Genomic DNA, 22,318 nt, shown 5'->3' with positions numbered 1-22,318 from the left:
AAAATGCCAAGTTACTCACATGTACAAAGAACAGAGGGCCAAGTTACTTTAAATAATTTAGGTAGCATTGCTTTGGAATACAGCTTATTTAATTTGCGTGAACAAAGATTGCCAATATTATTTATTGTAACTTGGCCTGATTTTGACATCAACACTTTCAGTGGCAGGCCTAGATTTTAAATGTTTGAATTAATGATTTTAATTCTCCACTTTATATATGCACGTAACGTGATATTTGAATATATTGAAAAGTGTTTTTCCTCAGATAAAACTTACAAGAAGGCGGAAGATGAAGCAAGCTGCTTCTGCTCGTTAATGGCAGTGAAGATCCATCTTTCTTTGAGTCACCCACAATCTTTGACATTCTTTCCATCAGCTCCTCCTCCCTTCTGCTCCATCCCTCCTCAAAGCTCTTCTGTTGAACCATATTCTTTCCCGTAAATTTGCCATCTCTGTCTCTCTCCTCTATAGTGAAGGGAACACCTCTGTTCCTGGCTACCATTTCCTCTATCTTCTCCAGCAGCTCTGTGACCTGAGTCCCATCAGCCCTGTTCTTATTGTTGAGAACATGATACCTGTTCCCACATTTCTCTATGAGCTCTTGGAGGGCCCTCCCTTCAGTCTCAATGCGCTGCTCAATGGTTGTATCTCCCAGCCAGTCTCCCCTGGTGAACAGCACTATAGCGTGTCTCCAGACTATTTCACTGAGAAGCTCCAGGTGTTCCACCACTGATCTTCTGTGTTCCTCTCTGAAGGCTGAGCTCACATCAATGACCAGGAAGAGAGCGCAGGGTCCCGGGGGACACAGAGACACACTGCGCACAATCTCCTGTTTATCCAGCTCTGCAGTGTTCTTCACAGAATATGTCACCCACCAGCCTTGTGTGTCGACCACAGTGACCTGTCTCCCAGTTACTCCACCCTGTCGCTTCACACACTGTGCAGTTCTTACTCCAGACTCAAACTCCTCTCTGCCCAGGATGGTGTTTCCTGCTGAACTCTTCCCACTCCGTCTCCCCCCCAGCAGCACAATCCTCAGCTCTGAGAGACGGTGCTCCTCCCCTGTCAGAGAGAAAGAGAACAATTTACATCTCAACAGGAGTGTAAATGACATTTCGCTCTGAGATGAGATGAGGAGAGAAGAGTATTAATAATGAAATGACATTCATCATTATAGGCATATGACAGGTGGGATTTGGGTTAAACTTTCATGAACAAAGTTGTGCATGGAACTTTTGCGCATATCAACAGAATGTCTTAATTTAATCAAAGCGTTTTACAGCCTGAAATTTCACAACATAATGCTTTCAATAATGTGATGGGAATATCTGAAGAATGAAAAATAATCGCACAAAATCTATAGCAAGAACAACATTGCTATATTTTTAAGTGCATTAGTGTTATGGGGCTGCTGGGTGACTCATCCTGCTAAGACACTGTTCCATAGTGTGGATGCACCCCACAGTCTGCTATCAAACTCTGAATGTGCAGCGCAGGCTGTGGCTGGCAGCTCCACAGGGCAGCATGTAACAGGCAGCAGCAGGGAGAGTTCAGTCAGCAGGATTTTCTGTGTCTCATCGAACACTATGAACCGCCTCAGTTCCACTGAACGTCTGCAGCCTAAACGCGCTCATGAAATCAGCTCCTGCTACTCAACAACTGTGGAGGGGAGAGAAGTTGGCAGCTGACAGCCACACTTCAAAGGGAACGTGTGCTTCTCTGCACCCTGTTTAATCAGGGTGGCTGCAGTGATGACACTGGATTATGAATTATACTGGGAATTGCCAACAGGGAGAAAAAAGGAAAAATGCAGTGAAAATGATTATATAAGGAATTATGACTGTGTCGCAGTCGGTCCGCCTGAGAGGCGGATTGGTCTCGGCTGCGCCGGCTGGTGGAGAGACACACGCACCTGGGCTGCGTTAGCTAATCAGCCCAGGTGCTTAAAGGTGTGCTGCTCTCCACAGTTCGGGGCCGAGACCGGGAGCTAACACAGAGAGCGCAGTTATGATTTTTGTTTCGTTTAATTTTGAACGCTGGACAGAAAGCAATCCTCAGCTGAGGTGCTAGAGGAGCTGGACCTGGCCGGGAAGGCGGGTCGGCTGCAGAGCGGCGAACTGAAATAGCTGTCGCTCTGTTTTACTTTCTTTTGTCTTTGTTATTTTAGCTCGCTGTTTTAGTTAATTGATTTGCCCGGAACCCGTGAGGGGGAACAGTGAAGCGGTCTGTTTATTTAATTTCGTTTTTGTGTGTGTGCGCTCTCTCTCTCCATGCGACAGAAACGGTGTTCCTCGGCACTGCCGCATCTCTCTCCCCGGGGTGTCACATTGGCGTGGGACAGACTGCCTTCGATTTGGCACTCATTCATACAAAACTAAAATCAGGTATTCCATATCATTATATGTACAAAATGGCCGCTTTAAGCACTCACTCACACCTCAGTATGCAGCGCAGGGGAAAGTCAGGAAAAAAATAAACACAGATATACACCTTTCACTGGAGTAACTCTTTTCATTGGTAAAACTCCTCAATAGAAAATAATTAAAAGTAGTTATGATTAAAGTAAACATTCCACTGTAATTCCTCTATATTTAAAGTCTATATATGAAAAATACTTACCCTCAAAAAGTGCTCTGAGAGTCTTTCTCTGCATCTGAACCTTCGTCATCCTCTGTTTCACTCGCTGTTCCACTGCACTCCTCTTCTCTTCCACATCCTGTAAGAGCATTCTATCTACTTCATAGAGAGAGCCTCCATGCCCTGCCATCATCTCCTCTATCTTCTCCAGCAGCTCTGTGACCTGAGTCCCATCAGCCCTGTTCTTATTGTTGAGAACATGATACCTGTTCCCACATTTCTCTATGAGCTCTTGGAGGGCCCTCCCTTCAGTCTCAATGTGCTGCTCAATGGTTGTGTCTCCCAGCCAGTCTCCCCTGGTGAACAGCACTATAGTGTGTCTCCAGACTCTCTCACTGAGAAGCTCCAGGTGTTCCACCACTGATCTCCTGTGTTTCTCTCTGAATGCTGAGCTCACATTAATGACCAGGAAGAGAGCGCAAGGTCCCGGGGGACACAGAGACACACTGCGCACAATCTCCTGTTTATCCAGCTCTGCAGTGTCCTTCACAGAATATGTCACCCACCAGCCTGGTGTGTCGACCACAGTGACCTGTCTCCCAGCTACTTCACCCTGTCTCTTTACACACTGTGCAGTTCTTACTCCAGACTCAAACTCCTCTCTGCCCAGGATGGTGTTTCCTGCTGTACTCTTCCCACTCCATCTCCCCCCCAGCAGCACAATCCTCAGCTCTGAGAGACGGTGCTCCTCCCCTGTCAGAGAGAAAGAGAACAATTTACTTCTCATTAGGAGTGTAAAACACATTTTGCTCTGAGATGAGCTGCTCTCTTTAACTTAGGAGAGAAGAGTATTAATAATGAAATTGAATTTAATACTGAAGACAAAAGAGAGTTGGGCCGGGTAGTAAATTAGTATGTGCATAGTTGTCCATGATACTTTTTTTGATACCAATATAATGTCTCATTCGGTGCAATACGTATTAACAGCCTAAAAGGTCAAAATACATGACTTTTAAAACTGTGATCAAAATATGTTTAAAATTTTAAATATCAGTACAGTAATTGTTGTCAAGAGAATTATTACTCCGAATTTAATGGCAAATTACATAAAAGGTTGCTGGGTAGCTCATCCTGCTAAGACACTGTTCCATAGTGTGGATGCACCCCACAGTCTGCTATCACACTCTGACTGTGCAGCACAGGCTGTGCTGGCAGCTCCACAGGCCAGCATGCAATTGGCTGCAGCAGGGAGAGTTCAGTCAGCAGGATTTTCTGTGTCTCATCAAAACCTAGCAACCGTCTGAGTTCAACTGAGGGTCTGCAGCATGAACAAACTCATGATATGAGCTCCTGCTACAACTGTGGAGGTGAAAGAGGATGGCAGCTGGCTGCTCACACTCCAGAGAGAATGTGTGCTTCTCTGCACTTTGTTTAATCAGGGTGACTGCTGAAAAAAAGATTAGATTATGAATAAAACTGGATATTGCCAACCTTGAAAAAAATGAAAAAATGCATTGAAAATGATTTTCAAAACATGACTACAACCTTTCTGTTTGGCCCTCATTAAAACAAAAATGAATTAAAGCATTCCACAAATTTTAACTGTACAAATTAGCCTCTTTAAGCACCAACTCACTCCTCAGTATGCAGCACAGGGGAACGTCAGGAGAAAATAAAGACAGATATATACCTTTCTCAGGAGTAACAATATTCGTTGGAAAACACCTCAATGAATATGATTCAAGACAGTAATGATTAATGTAAATATAAACTACTGAAATTCCTCTAAAATATAATTTCAATAAATGAAAAAAACTTACCCTCAAAAAGTGCTCTGAGAGTTTTTCTCTGATTCTGAACCTTTGTCATTCTCTGTTTCATTCGTTCTCCAACTGCCCTCCTCTTCTCTTCCACCTCCTGTAAGAGCATTCTATCTACTTCATAGTGAGAGCCTCCATGCCCTGCCATCATCTCCTCTATCTTCTCCAGCAGCTCTGGGACCTGAGTCCCATCAGCCCTGTTCTTATTGTTGAGAACATGATACCTGTTCCCACATTTCTCTATGAGCTCTTGGAGGGCCCTCCCTTCAGTCTCAATGCGCTGCTCAATGGTTGTGTCTCCCAGCCAGTCTCCCCTGGTGAACAGCACTATAGCGTGTCTCCAAACTCTCTCACTGAGAAGCTCCAGGTGTTCCACCACTGATCTTCTGTGTTCCTCTCTGAAGGCTGAGCTCACATCAATGACCAGGAAGAGAGCGCAGGGTCCCGGGGGACACAAAGACACACTGCGCACAATCTCCTGTTTATCCAGCTCTGCAGTGTTCTTCACAGAATATGTCAACCACCAGCCTGGTGTGTCGACCACAGTGACCTGTCTCCCAGTTACTTCACCCTTCCTCTTCACACACTGTGCAGTTCTTATTCCAGACTCAAACTCCTCTCTGCCCAGGATGGTGTTTCCTGCTGAACTCTTCCCACTCCGTCTCCCCCCCAGCAGCACAATCCTCAGCTCTGAGAGACGGTGCTCCTCCCCTGTCAGAGAGAAAGAGAACAATTTACTCCTCATCAGGAGTGTAACTGACATTCAGCTCTGAGTTGTGCTGCTGTCTGTAAGTTTGGAGTGGAGAGTATTAATAATGAAATGATATTCATCACTATGGGCATATGTCAGGTGGGATTTGGGTTAAACCTTCATGAACAAAGTTGTGCATGGAACTTTTGCACATATCAACAGAATGTCTTAATTTAATCAAAGCGTTTTACAGCCTGAAATTTCACAACATAATGCTTTCAATAATGTGATGGGAATATCTGAAGAATGAAAAATAATCACACAAAATCTATAGCAAGAACAACATTGCTATATTTTTAAGTGCATTAGTGTTATGGGGCTGCTGGGTGACTCATCCTGCTAAGACACTGTTCCATAGTGTGAATGCACCCCACAGTCTGCTATCAAACTCTGACTGTGCAGCGCAGGCTGTGGCTGGCAGCTCCACAGGGCAGCATGTAATTGGCAGTAGGGAGAGTTCAGTCAGCAGGATTTTCTATCTCATCCAACACTATGAACCGCCTCAGTTCCACTGAACGTCTGCAGCCTAAACGCGCTCATGAAATCAGCTCCTGCTACTCAACAACTGTGAAGGGGAGAGAAATTGACAGCTTACAGCCACACTTCAAAGGGAACGTGTGCTTCTCTGCACCCTGTTTAATCAGGGTGGTGGAAAGTGATGACACTGGATTATGAATTACACTGGGAATTGCCAACAGGGAGAAAAATGAAAAAAATGCAGTGAAAATGATTATATAAGGAATTATGACCGTGTCGCAGTCGGTCCGCCTGAGAGGCGGATTGGTCTCGGCTGCGCCGGCTGGTGGAGAGAGCACACACACCTGGGCTGCGTTAGCTAATCAGCCCAGGTGCTTAAAGGTGTGCTGCTCTCCACAGTTCGGGGCCGAGACCCGGAGCTAACACAGAGAGCGCAGTTATTATTTATGTTTCGTTTAATTTTGAGCACTGGATAGAAAGCATTCCTCAGCTGGGATGCTAGAGGAGCTGGACCTGGCCGGGAAGGCGGGTCGGCTGCAGAGCGGCGAACTGAAATAGCTGTCGCTCTGTTTTACTTTCTTTTGTCTTTGTTATTTTAGCTCGCTGTTTTAGTTCATTGTTTTTGCCCGGAACCCGTGAGGGGGAACGGTGAAGCGGTCTGTTCATTTTATTTCGTTTTTGAGTGTGTGCGCTCTCTCTCTCCATGCGACAGAAACGGTGTTCCTCGGCACTGCCGCATCTCTCTCCCCGGGGTGTCACATTGGCGTGGGACAGACTGCCTTCGATTTGGCACTCATTCATACAAAACTAAAATCAGGTATTCCACATCATCATATGTACAAAATGGCCTCTTTAAGCACTCACTCACACCTCAGTATGCAGCACAGGGGAAAGTCAGGAAAAAAGTAAACACAGATATACACCTTTCTCTGGAGTAACTCTTTTAATTGGTAAAACTCCTCAATAGAAAATAATTCAACGTAGTTATGATTCATGTAAATATTCCACTGTAATTCCTCTATATGTAAAGTCTATATATGAAAAATACTTACCCTCAAAAAGTGCTCTGAGAGTCTCTCTCTGCATCTGAACCTTCGTCATCCTCTGTTTCACTCGCTGTTCCACTGCACTCCTCTTCTCTTCCACCTCCTGTAAGAGCATTCTATCTACTTCATAGTGAGAGCCTCCATGCCCTGCCATCATCTCCTCTATCTTCTCCAGCAGCTCTGTGACCTGAGTCCCATCAGTCCTGTTCTTATTGTTGAGAACATGATACCTGTTCCCACATTTCTCTATGAGCTCTTGGAGGGCCCTCCCTTCAGTCTCAATGTGCTGCTCAATGGTTGTGTCTCCCAGCCAGTCTCCCCTGGTGAACAGCACTACAGTGTGTCTCCAGACTCTGTCACTGAGAAGCTCCAGGTGTTCCACCGCTGATCTTCTGTGTTCCTCTCTGAAGGCTGAGCTCACATTAATGACCAGGAAGAGAGCGCAGGGTCCCGGGGGACACAGAGACACACTGCGCACAATCTCCTGTTTATCCAGCTCTGCAGTGTCATTCACAGAATATGTCTTCCACCAGCCTGGTGTGTCGACCACAGTGACCTGTCTCCCAGCTACTTCACCCTGTCTCTTCACACACTGTGCAGTTCTTACTCCAGACTCAAACTCCTCTCTGCCCAGGATGGTGTTTCCTGCTGAACTCTTTCCATTCCGTCTCCCCCCCAGCAGCACAATCCTCAGCTCTGAGAGATGGTGCTCCTCTCCTATCAGAGACAAAAGTTGAGTTAACAAACATCGCTTTTTGAGAAAATCAGCTGTTTGATTGATTTATATAATCCTTTAAACCTTTTCCTCTGTTCTGGTAAGTACGATAAGTATTGGTTGTAAAAAAGAAACAATCAAAAAGAAAAAATCAATTTCTACACACCATGATGAGAGGTCACAACACCAGCTGCCATGTCAGTCGCTATGTCTTGGTCCATTAATTCTGTAAAATAGAATTATTTTAATGGCATTGTAACACACTTCTGGGTATGTACACCATATAGCTAGGTTTGGGAAGGAGCAATGGGAGTAGACAATGTACCATAAATGAATGGAGACGACACAATGTGTAAACTTTATAGAAAATTGTTCACTTTCGTGATATTAGAAAACAAAGTTTGTACCAACTTACAACTGTAACGAGTTTGCATCAATAAACTCGTTTTAAAGAAAAGAAAATAATAAACAGGCCTATTTCACACCGTGTGCGTTTGTTTGAAAGTCTTTTTCCTCGGGTAAAAAAGACATATGGCCCTACGCCTCTGTCTGCAAGGTGCGTTTCAGAGCTAGCTAACAGAAATAGTATTTCAAAAGCCCCTTTAATTAATACTCTTAAACTAGAATCTGATATCTGTTATATTGAGTCTGTGTCCGTTCCACGCATCTATGCCAAATGTAAAGCTAACCGTGGAATTGATGTGGATAACTTAATTGTCATTAAAACACGGCACGCTGCTATTATTCATAGTGAACCATCCTTAAAAATTGGACTATTAAATGTTAGATCACTCACTCCAAAAGCAGATCTTGTCAACGAATTGATAATAGACCATAATCTCAGTATATTATGTCTGACTGAAACTTGGCTAAGACCTGATGAATATGTTGCGATTAATGAAGCGTCTCCTGTGGGTTTCATAGGTACTCAGGTGTCACGTCCATCAGGCAGAGGGGGAGGCGTTGCAGCTATTTATCAGTCCTTATTGAGTCTAGCGCCTAAGCATGGATATATGTTCTCCTCTTTTGAAGTTCTTATTACTAACTGTGTACAGCCCGATCTAGCTAATAAAAGTGCTAGCGGGCAGTCCTTTTTTCTTGTGTCTGTTTACAGGCCACCTGGGCCTTATTCTGATTTCTTAAGGGAATTTGCTGAGTTTTTATCACACCTTGCAGTTTCAGCAGATAAGGTCATAATTGTTGGTGATTTCAACATACATGTGGATAAAAATGGTGACCCCCTAGGAACAGCTTTTGCCTCTATTATTGATTCCATTGGTTTTGTACAGAATGTTTGTGAGCCTACTCACTACCATGGCCATACCTTAGACTTAGTTTTGTCCCATGGTATTAGTGTGGTAAATCTTACCATCGCACCTCATAACCCTATACTATCAGATCATTTCCTTATTACTTTCAATATTAAGGCAACAAATCCTCCTGTATCAGAGCCTAGACATTACTACAGCCGCTCAGTGAACCCTGAGGTTATTCCAAAGTTTTTAAATATGCTTCCGGAGTCATTCCTCTCCACAGAAGAAAAGGCTGATGAAAATGCTGACGAAGCCGCTTTGGACCAACTGACTAACCAGCTAACCCTTACCCTCAGGAACACTCTTGATGTTGTTGCCCCCCTTAAAAGAAGAAACCCTAGTCAGAAAAAGCACACTCCATGGTATAACGATACCACCCGGGCCCTGAAGCAGTCTACTAGAAAATTAGAGCGAAAATGGCAGTCAACAAGTATTTCATCTTGCATGGAAAAACAGCTTTCTTCAGTATAAGCAAGCTCTTGCTTCTGCTAGATCTGCCTTTTTCTCAAAACTTATTGAACAAAATAGACATAACCCAAAATTTCTATTTAGCACTGTGGATAAATTAACTAAAAAACAATCATCAGAGTTTTCATCTTATCCCTCCAATCTTAGCAGCAATGACTTCATGAACTTCTTCGATCAGAAAATTGAGGCTATTAGAGACCAGATTTCCAAATTGTCTCCATCATGCACTATTTCTGTTCATGTTAATAAACAGCCCCGCACCTGGTTACAAGAAGATTCACAGACAGCAGTACTAAGCTGTTTTACGCCCATTAGCATGGTTGAGTTATCTGAATTAGTTATGTCTTCAAAACCGACGACCTGTATACTCGATCCTATTCCTTCAAACTGGATTAAAGAACTATTTCCAGTACTAGGCCAGCATATACTAAAAATCGTTAACACATCCCTAGTCACAGGATACGTACCTGAGTCACTAAAAATGGCAGTCATTAAGTCATTATTGAAGAAACCAAACCTAGAACCCGATAAATTGGAAAATTATAGACCCATTTCAAACCTTCCATTTTTTTCAAAATTATTGGAGAAAATTGTTGCTAAGCAACTAAGTGCATACCTTAGCTCTAACGGTATCCATGAAGTATTCCAATCTGGGTTTAGACCCCACCACAGCACAGAAACCACACTTATCAAGGTTACAAATGATTTACTACTGTCAGCCGACCGTAACTCTGTGTCGGTTCTTGTGCTCCTCAACCTGAGTGCAGCTTTTGATACAATTGACCATGGAATTCTTCTGGACAGACTCCAGGCCTGTGTTGGACTTCATGGACAGGCACTCGCATGGTTTGGATCATACCTATGTGACAGGAAACAGTTTGTCAAATTAAAAGAAGATGAGTCCAGCTCCTCAATAATGAAATACGGTATTCCACAAGGATCAGTACTAGGACCAGTACTCTTCTCGCTATATATGCTACCACTTGGCAATATTATTCGGGCACATGGCATAGTGTTCCACTGTTATGCGAACGATACCCAGATTTATATTTCAATGAGACCTGGCGAAGCACTGCCGCTTTCACGGTTAGAGGCCTGTATCGTAAATATCAAGGTTTGGATGCTTTCAAATTTTCTGCTCCTAAATTCAGACAAGACTGAAATGTTGGTTTTAGGTCCCAAAATATTAAGGGAGAAATTGTCTACTCTCACCTTAAACTGTGATGGTTGTTTGGCTGAACCTAATATGGTCGTTAAAGACCTTGGTGTCACCATTGATCCTGATCTATCTTTTGACACCCATATAAAAAACATATCCAGAATTGCCTTCTTTCAGCTGCGCAACATAGCTAAAATTAGACATTTCCTGTCAGTCGGGGATGCTGAAAAATTGATCCATGCGTTTGTTACGTCTAGGTTAGACTACTGTAACGCCCTGCTTTCTGGCTGCCCTAATAACTTGTTAAAGAGTCTCCAGCTTGTGCAGAATGCAGCTGCTCGTATCTTGAGCAGAACTAAGAAGTATGAGCACATTACACCAGTACTAGCGTCGCTTCACTGGCTACCCATTAAGCATAGGATAGACTTCAAGGTTTTGCTCCTGACTTTTAAAGCTCTGCATGGACGTACACCTGTGTACATATCGAACCTGCTCCTACCTTATAAGCCCACAAGGTCACTCCGATCTCAAGACGCAGGCTACTTGGTAGTCCCAAGAATTTCCAAAAACCTAAAAGGTGGTAGGGCTTTCTCCTACAGGGCCCCACTACTGTGGAACCAGCTTCCAAAATTTATAAAGGAGTCAGACACAGTCTCAATATTTAAATCTAGATTAAAAACGCACCTCTATGCTCAGGCTTACAATCAGTTGTAGTCTGGAGACAGGGTGCAAGAAGCCTGTAGTCATAGAGCTTTGTAGGTGGCAATCCTTTCCTTATTGTCACCTGTCAATCAGCTGTGACCCGACTTTACATGGGCTGGCTCTTGATAGGCGGGTATGGTTGTCTACCCCTCATGATTGCATGGGCTCTCCATCCCTGTCCTAGTAGATATGCAGCCATATTCTACTCCTGGAGGGGTCCTCCCAATACATTTCACTGGCACTTTACTCACTGTCTGTTATATTGCAAATTCCCTAATTGCCGTCTCCACCCTCTTCCCCACGCTGCCGGCGGGGCTCTTGCCCCAACCCTCGAGAGTGCTTCGAGAGTCGTCTGGTCTCCCCCACCTCTGCGGTCCAGCCCCTCCGTCATTGCCTCCACCCTGCCCACATCTGCCGCCATCTGCTCTTCCCCATCACCGCCACCCGGCCCCACCCATCATCTGAGCCACATCACATATCATATCTTGTGCATAAACTGGCTGACATGCTGGTCACCAGTCGGCACCCTGAGCTGACCAGAGGAGGATGGGTTTCCACCTTGAGCCTGGTTCCTTCCAAGGTTTCTCCCCATCTGCCACAGGGAGTTTTTCCTTGCCACTGTTGCTTAGGCTTGCTCCTGTGGGGGTTTAGGCTAGTGTTGTCTGTAAAGCGTATTGTGACAACTGTTGTAAAATACGCTATATAAATAAGATTTGATTGAAATTTGATTGATTGGGTGCACACTCAGAATGAATGTAAGTGTGAATGTCTATGTCCTGCGTGGATACAGTTCGTAGTGACAATGAGAAGTTCAGTCTTTCCGGCAGATGATGTTTCTGTCCTCTGCGTTTGGTTGTCAATGAAGATCAAGCTGGGTGGCTCGCCATCACTAATTGTTGTTCAGCCATAGACTGATTTCTTTGACGCTGCACTCCCTTCCCTCCTCAGAAGATTGGGTCATCACAATCACAGGATCACAAAGACACCAGGGTCCCCAAAAGTCCGGGATCTCCAAAAGACCTGACCTGTATTATGAAAAAGGGCGTACAGTCTTCTGTTGTATGCAACATAATACTAGGGTAATAACATTATAGGCCCTTTATATGTTATACTCTTTTTACTGTACAGTATAATATTCAACTGTACAATATAATATTCAACTGTAGTGTCAAAAATATGTTTTCTGAAAGATCGCCAAAACAGGTTTGACCTCCCTATAGCTAGCTGAGTGATAAGTAAAAAAGCTACTCTTATTATAGCTCTGTTACATTAGTAATCTTCGCGTCTCACATTGCGAATCCTCATTTTTTAAGCTATTCATCTCTCGGAAAGAGATTAAAACTTATGGAGAAGTTGAACCTTCCGTACATTGTGCATTGCGGAATACAGCAATGATTGTTATTTATGTTCTCTTATTTTTTTGGAACTTGAAAGGTTTTGAAAAGGCAATTTTCAGATTTATCCTAATTAACTGAATTAATGAATCATACATTTTATTCAATTTATTGACTTGAAACAATCGAGGAAATATTGGGTAGCATTGCTTTGGAATACAGTTTATTTAATTTTGGTGAGGCAAGATAGCCTATATTGTTTGTAGTACAGTAACTTGGCGTCATTTTGATATCAATACTTTTAATGGCAGGCCTAGATTTTGCCAGTTTGAATGAATGAGTTATAGACAGTGTATGTCTTGTTTGTGAGTAACTTGGCATTTTTGTACGTTGAAAACGTGTTTTTTTTTAATGAGATATCATTTCTTTTTGCATTTTAAAAAGCGTTTTATTATGAGAGTGAGAAATGCGAAGTGACCCTGTAAGAAACGGTCGTGGATTATGGCTATCCTTGTGTGAATTTGTACAGTCTGATGAGCGTGTACCGTTGAGCACTTTCGCTTTGCTATATATGTAAAACAGTGGCTGTGACAAAGGGTGCGGTGGCGTAAGTATAAACGCATGAGAAACTCAGCTGAAAAATGCCCAGCGTATGTACTCACGGATTTGACGGCCATCCTACGAGCCTTGATTGACAAAATTATCAGCAAGCTCACAGAATTAGAGCTCCCGAGGTCGCAACTTGTGTACTCTTCTGTCCTGCTCCGTTTTCGGTTATTTCGTCGAGATGCACTTTTAGTGTTTGTAAGGTTTATAAGGCATCTTGATTGGCTTATCTGCAGGTAGGAGTCTTCTTCGCTGTTTTTATAAACTAGATCAGTGACCTTACGTGAGAATTGGAAGTAGTAGAACCGGAACACTTGATAGTGGAGATAAGGAGCAGACGCATATGTCCCAGCAATGTTTGCATATGATAAAATAACAATAGTACGAGAGAAATGAGGAGAAATTATGAAATTGAGTAGTTGAAACAATATGTTTTTAGCAGAATGGGCATGTAGGTGAAGTTTGACATGATCACAGACTATAGTGCAAAGTAAATGAAGTGACCATGAGCGAGATGCGTTTCCTTATCGAATGGTATAGCCTATATAACAGTGGTGGGTGAAGTAACATGTGATAATGTGTAGGAAATCTATTGCACTGATGTACTTTTGCCATGTTCAGTACTAGTAGTTATAATTATGATTGAGTCATGATTATAAATGTAATGTTTTAATGGGGAGTTGCAGACAGTACATACGTAGTAATTGTTTGTATGTGGGTAGATAGAGAACAGGGCGAGGTAACACGAATGTAGAAATGTGGCGTTTGCTGATAAGAACGTTTTCTACAGTAGCCAAGTGAAGAAATATAGTTAGTAGAAATGGCAGCCTGTGTAACTTTTTAAGAAAATCAATACATTTGCCGTCATGAAATGCATATGGCTGGCCGTGAGTGACTTTTGGTAAAGCAAATATAAGTGTAAGAAAACGTTAGTGTAAAATATGAAAACATCTACCTGAGGGCGAGGCGGGATTCGATCCTTTGACCTCTGGCTCTCCAGTGCGTAACTTTGGCAGTATGCCACCACGACATAGCCTAATTATTTAATGCGTGAAATGTCATGTCAAACCTGTCCATGGTTTTAAAGAAGAACACAGGCCAGTAAGCAGTGCTGAGCTCTGGCTGAATCCATATGGCCTGGCGATATTGTAGCCGGTTAACTGGACGTGTAGATGGTACGTCATAATGCAGTGTATACATTCGGTGAACGCCGGGTAGATGTGGTGCAAAAGCAATAATGAGAAGTAATAGACAATTATTAGTGAGGAAAAAAACAGGTTCAAGAAACTTGTTCCTGGCTGGGCTTCAACTGGCAACTTCATAGTACATTGACTGTAACTTTGACCACTAGGCCACAAACAGACTAGCTGTTAAGACTGGAAATGTTTTAGACTAAAAAGATATGGATATTTTGCGTGTGCATGAGAGATTTTGATTGGCTTGTGTAGGTGAACGATGGGCTGGTGTCGGTAAAATTTCCAATAGGGAGACATTTTGTTTGTGGGATAGGCGGCAGGAAGAAGAAGGAAAAAACGCAAAATCCCCTTAGTTTGGGGCTTTATTGTGTGGACATGTGAAGTTGTTTATGAATTCTGTCTGTTGAAATGGGGTGAGAATGTACAGAATTTAATGTTTTTAAGGGCTGAGTGTCTGTGGCTGTTGTGGTTATTTCTGTGGGGAACCCTGAAAAGTGCCAAACTCTCGGTGCTGTATAGGTATGGGGCATGCCGCGCCGCCAAGGCATAACTTAAAAACACGTTTTCAACATACAAAAATGCGAAGTTACTCACAATGTTACCCAATGTTTCCTAAATTGTTTCAAGTCATTTGGCCCTGTGTTTTTTAATCTTACCATCTAACAATGTCGTCATTCAAATTTGACTGTTCTGTATCGCACTGTTTTTCTCTAACAGAAATGATTAATGTCATTAAAAGCAATTAAGCTCCGTTTTTACAATGCAAATAAGCATTATAACATGGTTCATGAAGAACCCACTGTACCGTAGCTAAGTAACCATGTGAACAATATAGCCTGCGGCCAGCATACAAGGTAGTTATCTTACTAACCAGTGTAGCCAAAATTACCTTACAACAATCTTGTGTATAAGCATGTCAACAGGAATTCGTACACATAGTACAACTATTGAAAATTCATGCTTCGTACGGTCTTACCTGCAAATAAAATATAAAAGCTTTTAGCTGACCACATACGCAGACACTCGCTCTCAGCTCGCTTAGCTTGTTGCTAGTATTCCAGCAAAGCTTACTACCAAGCAAGACGTCCTGTGCCCGCGAATCTCACACTGACTGGTGGCCACTGCCATCTACTGGCATCAGCTGGTATCGCAGTAGCTAACAGAGGGACAGGAAGATTCTTGCAGTAATAGAGAGACTTGAAAAATGGCTTAAATGAAGCGAGACATTTTACAATACTAACATAGATTAGTTTATATTCATAATTTTGGAAGAAATAAAGTGCCACAAATGCAATTGTCTAGGCAAAAAATCTAAAATGAATTTTCTCTTTTTTAGTTTGCAATGAAATACTGAGAGATTGCATATAGACAGCAGGTTACATTACATTACAGGCATTTAGCAGACGCTCTTATCCAGAGCGACTTACACAACTTTTTACATAGCATTTTACATTGTATCCATTTATACAGCTGGATATATACTGAAGCAATGCAGGTTAAGTACCTTGCTCAAGGGTACAACGGCAGTGTCCTTACCCGGGAATCGAACCTGCGACCTTTCGGTTACAAGCCCAGTTCCTTACCCACTGTGCTACACTCCGTCCTATACATGCCCTGGATCAAAAACTTCTTGACCACAAGTTCATAAAATCTAAGGGTGGTTATGTAGAACTACTAAAGATCTATGAAGCAAAAACTAAGCAGTGTACCCAGCGTCTGCAAATCTATCCAAAATGTCTAAATTATGCATTGCTGTACATCACAACATATTCACGTATTTCACTACAAATCAACTGTTTTGACTCAAGAAACTCACCGTTGCATCATTTTCAAGTGGGAATTACAAGCTTTCCGTCAGTACAGTGGTCTAAAATATGTAGGGGTCCAGAAACATATCCAAAATCTCTCCAAAAGTGAATAAAATGCTTTTTGTCCATTATAAAGCATATAAATAAGCCCCTTATGAAGGTTTAAGATGAAACATTGATATCAGATTTAAAAAATAATGCAAAAACATTGTCACACAATGCGGCACAGTACCTAAATGTGTAATAATTAACTCTCGTATGTAGTGTATTTCTGTACTCTGTACTCTCGTAAGTTTTCTTGTATGAGGATGGGACAACATGAAAACAATTTTCTACCGTCCACCACATCTGGCAATGTTCCAACTCTCACGTCATAACGTATAACCAAAATATTTTGAGCAGTAGCCTAAAACTTACATAGCGATGATGAAACCTTATCTGTGTTCAGTAGATAGAGACAGAGACCGTAAACGATTGTCAGCTAGGTCTATCAGCAAACATATGGCTTAGCTATGCTCAGAAGTCCTCAATAATAATAGTATTTTCCAAGAAACTACAAAAAATCGTTGATAACGTTTCATCAGGTGCAGTGTCTTTTACTATTACCACAGAGAGAATGCATAAGTGAATGCGATGATGAGAAAACCTTCGGTTACGCTGAGCTATAAAACGCCATTCCAAAAGCAAAATTAGACATGCTGTACGTTAGAAAGCTTATACTGTCACCTACTGAATAAATGAATTGTCCATCAAGCCAGACTGTACTAAAAAGGGCAACAACGCCGTAAACAAGGCGTGTGGTATTACGCACAGCTATTTTGGAAGGTACCCAGGCGTCACAAATGCGCGTATATTTCACAAACGGATTGTCCAAAACAAAATATGACCACTCAGTCTCAAAAGGGACATCTCTACGCATAAAACCAATACTAAGGTTGTATATTTATTCAATATTTAGTCCCAGATATTCACTGTAGAATGCCATGGTATCATTTTTTAAAACTTTGTCTTGTTTATTTCGTTATTCAGTGAGCAGCGTTTTCACTGCTGTATTGGCATATCTTAGGGCTATTGTCGTGTTTATCTTGTTGCTATGACGGAATACGATTTTTGAGTAGTGAAAGAATATTTTTATGAATGCCCAGATAGACAGTATTGTCCATTATGTCATGGGTGGGGGGCGTAATTGCAGATGAGACTGCAGGGAGGGGGTGCTTGTTAAATGAACGACCAGAGTGACAATGGTGGTGCTGCGAAACTCCATATGCAGCATAGCTGTCTTGTATCGTCTACTAATGAAACTAAAACAAAGCGTCTCATACTTTGGTTTCAGGAGCAATGAATGTCTGAGTTGAACAATCTAGGCACGCTGGCGTGCCGACCACTAGGTGTGTGCTAAGAGGTTAAACACTGTGAAAATGCTGAAAGGCGGAACTGACCCAGAAAGATTTTACAGATGCAAAAGCAATAGTTGAAATGTTGTATTTTTAGTTAGCCAGCAAGCCAGTGTAATGAGTTAAGAGATTTGCTTCAGTCAGAGGGGGGGACTAAACCCGAGTCTGTCAGTCCTGAAAACAGTTGCAAAAGGCAACGGCACTACCCAGTGAGCGAGTGAAGTAGACGTCAGAGCTGCAAAGTTTTAAATCTTCGCACTTGTATATATGTTGATTTTGTTTTTGTATCTGATGTCTTCATTGGTTGTTGTACATAAAATTACCAATGGGGAGACATTCTTTGTGGGTTGGAGCATTTGTGTCAGGAAAAATAAGAAGAAGAACACAAAATACCCTTAGTTTGGGGCTTTATTGTGTGGACGTGTGAAGTTGTTAATGCATTCTGTTGAAATGGGGTCAAAGTGTACAGAAATTCATGTTTTTAAGGGATGAGTGTATGTGTTGTTGTGGTTATTTCTGTGGGGAAGCCTGAAAAGTGCCAAGCTCTGTGCTGTATAGGTATGGGGCATGCCCAGCCAAGGCGTAACTTGGCGAGATGGCATATCTGCCATCCCAATCGGTGCCCTTTGCCACTGCTCTGCTGATCACGCAGTGCACGTATGTGAGAGGTGTCACTCAAAATCAAAAATCAAGGCAGAACTTCCCTATTTTGCACTTCTGATAAGCTAATAATGGGTTAAATTGACTTCACTCATTTTTTTAACAAAAAATATATAGCAACTCATATTTTCTACCGGGTTACAGCATTTTTATAAAATTATTGTCAGTTTTTAATTAGTATGTTTACCCATCTTCTGTTGATTTCATGCTGAAACATTTTTACACACAAAACGTGTGCCATATTAGGCTATAACATCAGGCTTTTCTCCCTTTTTGATTTAGTTTCTGCGGGAATAGTTCACTTCCTCACGTCATCGCTTCAGTTTTAGTCACTGGTTTTAGTGCATGTTTTCAATAGAGTGTTACAATAATTACGTCTTTTTGGAGGCCAACTCTGCAGTTACTTCCCCATGGGTTACCTCAACTAATTTCCAATTCATTTTTACCATAGGCATTTCGTTTTCTGTCGGTCTGAGGTTAACGTGTGTCGAAGAGAGTTTTACGTTTTGTTCTACATAAATTACACCCATTAATATCTCAACCGTGAATTTAGAAGACGTTATGTGCTTTAAGAAAGTAAAAAAAAAATTTTTTTAAAGTTGCTATGTTGAAACTACGATTGGTTTGGCTCAAAAAAAGCGAACTTACTGCCGGGGTTTAGGACTATAAACTGTAACACTCTATTGAACGTTTTTTGTGCAAAGTTAAGATATTTTACATATTTAGATTAAGGGATTTCGTGTTTAGAAATAGAAAAACTAAACTGAACTGTCCCTTCAATTTCAATGTTCAATGTCTTATCTTTACCCCACACCCAAATAAGCAAGACAGTAAGTCCAAGTTTGACAGCCATTTTGTAAAACTACGTTTAATGTAATAAAACATATAGGCCTGCTATATTTTTCTAAGTGCATAATAGTCAATTAAATCACAAAATGGTGCCATATGTCTAATAACAAATGTGTATTCCCACAGAGTAAACAGCATAAAGTATTCAATTTGTTAATAAAAGTTTAATGCAGACTCACCAAATTCAACAACCACACTACCGAAAGTCCGTAGCCTACAGAAGCACACTGCAGCAACTGCAAAAAAAGAAAAAGAAATTAACAAAATAGTATAATGTATTTCAAACTAATATGGGATCATGAAATTATCACATTATTACACATATATATATATATATATATATATATATATATATATATACCCAATACATTACAACTTGACAAACAGTTAGGCTAATACGAAATAATTCCATCATTCATGTTACGTGAAAAGATCATGCTAAAATATGATAACTTTTATACCCAGTCTATACATTATGGCGAGCGATAGAGTTTCACTTTCTTATTTGTTTCAGTCATGACGCATAACGTCGGCAGAGCATCGAGTGAAAACATTGAGAGCTGTAGGCCAGGAAATAATATTTATGTATACAATTTATGAATATGATTATGTATATCTGAGAGCATGGTGAAAAGAAAAATAAATACAATTTTACCTGACTGACACAACTCACAAATTGGAGTCGTTTCCATATAACCGTGTTCCAGGTCGAGCAAAAGTGAAACTTTGTAGTAGCCTAGGCCACAGAACATGGGTGAGTTCAGCGATGCTTTTTGCCACCAAGTCTTGCACAAGTTTTGGTGGTGCTGACTGTAAGCAAATGTTTTTCACATTTACCGTTCGATTGAGCAAGTACCATGCGCAGTACATTTTTATGGGTTAGTGCTGTCAGATTGTGCTAGCTACTTTACATGAACCTTGTATGGCGATCAATAGGCTAACAGCACAGTAGCAGTTATTGCTTGTCACTTGTACCATCACTGTAATGAACACGTGCATACACTGCTGGTGACATTGTAAAGCTCCGTTTTGCTCTCCGTACTATATAGGTAGCTAGCTATGGCACGTCCTCACCTCTAACCTTATTTGTTATTTGTTGTCCTCCGTGTGTCCATACACCTGTATCCGTGGTTGTAGCTGTGTGTCCTTAGCTCCTACTGATGCGTGCAGGACAGCAGCCGTACGCGCTAACTAGGTTAAGGAAAGTAGGCGATCCGTACGCGCTATAAACTAGGTTAGCTAAAGTAGGTGAAACACGAACATGTTAAGGTGAGCTAAAGTAATGTTAGGCGATAAAGCTGTGCTTAAAAAGGTCGTGCCGTGAACGGCACAAGATTTTTAAGCACAGCTTTATCGCCTAACGTTACTTTAGTTAACCCTAACATGTTTGCGTTTGACCTACTCCGACTAAATGGAGCACCACCTGCGCATGCGTCCCGTTTGGCCTACTCCTACTAAACAAAGCACCACCTGAGCATGCGTCCTACTAAATGTCCTTCAAAGGTCATCCGTTAGTGAGTGAGTGAGTGAGTGAGTGACCACAATTTGCCATACATAGCCCACGGCCAGTTCCTGCACGCCGTGGGAAAAATGCAACAGTAACATTTCACCATAATGGGTTAGGATGTAGACCAGGACCCCTTCTGCCAGGAACAAGTGTCAGAATTTTCTGAACTTTCACATTTGGGGAGAAATACTTTCATATTTTTCAATTGCCGTCTATTGGACTACATGGAAAGTTTGAAGTGGGATTATTAAAAAATGCTACAGTGAAATTTCACAGAAATGGGGTAGGATGTAGACCAAGACTCCTTCTGCTAGGAACAAGTGTCAGAAGTTTGAGACCTTTTAAATTTCAGGAGATATTCCAATCCAAATTGTTGCTTTTTGTCACTCAGCCTGCATTGGATTACATAGTTGGGGTGGGATTATTTGAAAACCCTTCAGGAATATTTCACCCAAATCAGGTCAGTACTACTTCAGGACCCCTTCTGTTATATTTAAATGTCAAATTTTGAGACCTTTAAATTTTGAGGAGAAATGGCCATCTAATATGTCCATTGTTCAATAGGATTGTGTTACTTTATTTGTTTATATAGACAGTTTGGAGTTTTATTGCATATGCTGCAGTGATATCAACACCATTTCAAACGTACATTTCCTGTTCTCTCATACACACGACATGTTGAGACGATTAGACTTTGAGGAGAAAACAAAATGTGGTATCTGATCCTTCCATATTACAGTCTTAAAAGACATGTGAAGTGATCGTAACAAAATAAATAATAATTTAAAAAAAACTAATTTCACATCACCACCTTTGTTCAATTTCTCTCTTGAGCGGTATATCACATTTAGAAGCAAATTATAGCCTTTTCAAACACGTAAGGAAGACCGCGACACCATCCAATCATATAACGCAACCGATTTAAAGTGGACCGGAAATTTCGAATACGGAGCCAACTTCAGCGTCGACTAAAACGAGGTCTATACATTATGGCACAAGCGATAGTTTTACTTTCTTTTTTGTTTCAGACATGACGAAGTAATGTCGGCAGAGCATTTAGTGAAAACACTGAGAGCTGTAGGCCAAGCAAGAATATTTATGTATACAATTTATGAATATGATTCTGTATATCTGAAAGCATGGTGATAAGAAAAATAAAGACAATTTTACCTGACACAGCTCCTGATTGTTCCCACTCACAAATTGGAGTCGTTTCCGTATAATCCTGTGTTCCAGATCGAGCAAAAGTGAAACTTCTATAGTAGGCTACAGAACATGGGTGAGTTCAGCGATGCTTATTGCTAATGTCGACACCATTGAAACTGAGGGAAACGTCCGGAAAATATCCGTAGCACCAAATGATTGCAAATGTGGTAAATAATTTCCCATTGGTAAATGCAGTGTCGCAGTTTTCCTGTTGACTAAGCGAGCGTTGATGGGTGTGGGAGAGGGGTGTGAACGAAGAGAGGAAAGGCCACCGAGTCTTCCTTCAAACTGCAGTGCTTCCTGTAGAACAGGGACCGGGAAAAAGCTGGGAGAGTGAGAAACAGAGAACAATACAAGGAAATGCATGCAGGGTGGAGCAAATGAAGAGAGCTGGAGCCCTGTATACTGCAGCACATGTAGGTGTGCATGGATTGAATTTGGGGGGAGTGTTTAGTTTGTGTTGTAGTAATAGTGACTGGAGTAGTCGTAATAGTAGGTGTGTATGCGTGTGTGTATGTGCATGTCTGAGACTGAGAGTGAGTGTGTGAGAACTGCAAGTTCGCCTCAGTTCCACTGAACGTCTGCAGCCTAAAGTCACTCATGAAATGAGCTCCTGCTACTCAACAACTGTGGAGGGGAGAGAAGTTGGCAGCTGACAGCCACACTTCAAAGAGATTATGTGCCTCTTTACACTCTGTTTAATCGGCAATGAGAGTTGTAGTGATGAGAC

At 41.8% G+C, this 22,318-nt stretch overlaps 1 protein-coding gene across 1 annotated transcript in view; it reads right to left on the bottom strand.

The window, feature by feature from the left end:
• Positions 1-21,645, bottom strand: part of LOC118217155 — a 152,494-nt gene extending 130,849 nt beyond the window's left edge. The window contains exons 1-7 of the mRNA XM_035398977.1: positions 21,553-21,645; positions 19,531-19,534; positions 19,055-19,111; positions 7,553-7,612; positions 6,678-7,388; positions 4,398-5,108; positions 2,620-3,330 (exon numbers count right to left, since the gene is read on the bottom strand). Of these exons, the coding sequence (XP_035254868.1) occupies positions 2,620-3,330; positions 4,398-5,108; positions 6,678-7,388; positions 7,553-7,607 (2,188 nt within the window). The 5' untranslated portion in view covers positions 7,608-7,612; positions 19,055-19,111; positions 19,531-19,534; positions 21,553-21,645. The remainder of the gene's footprint in view (positions 1-2,619; positions 3,331-4,397; positions 5,109-6,677; positions 7,389-7,552; positions 7,613-19,054; positions 19,112-19,530; positions 19,535-21,552) is intronic.
• Positions 21,646-22,318: the final 673 nt, after the last annotated feature.

This window comes from Anguilla anguilla, chromosome 17 (genome assembly GCF_013347855.1).
Source record: "Anguilla anguilla isolate fAngAng1 chromosome 17, fAngAng1.pri, whole genome shotgun sequence".
Lineage (NCBI taxonomy): Eukaryota > Metazoa > Chordata > Actinopteri > Anguilliformes > Anguillidae > Anguilla > Anguilla anguilla.
The sequence above is the reverse complement of the archived record's forward strand: the minus strand, read 5'-3'. Positions and strand labels throughout refer to the sequence as shown.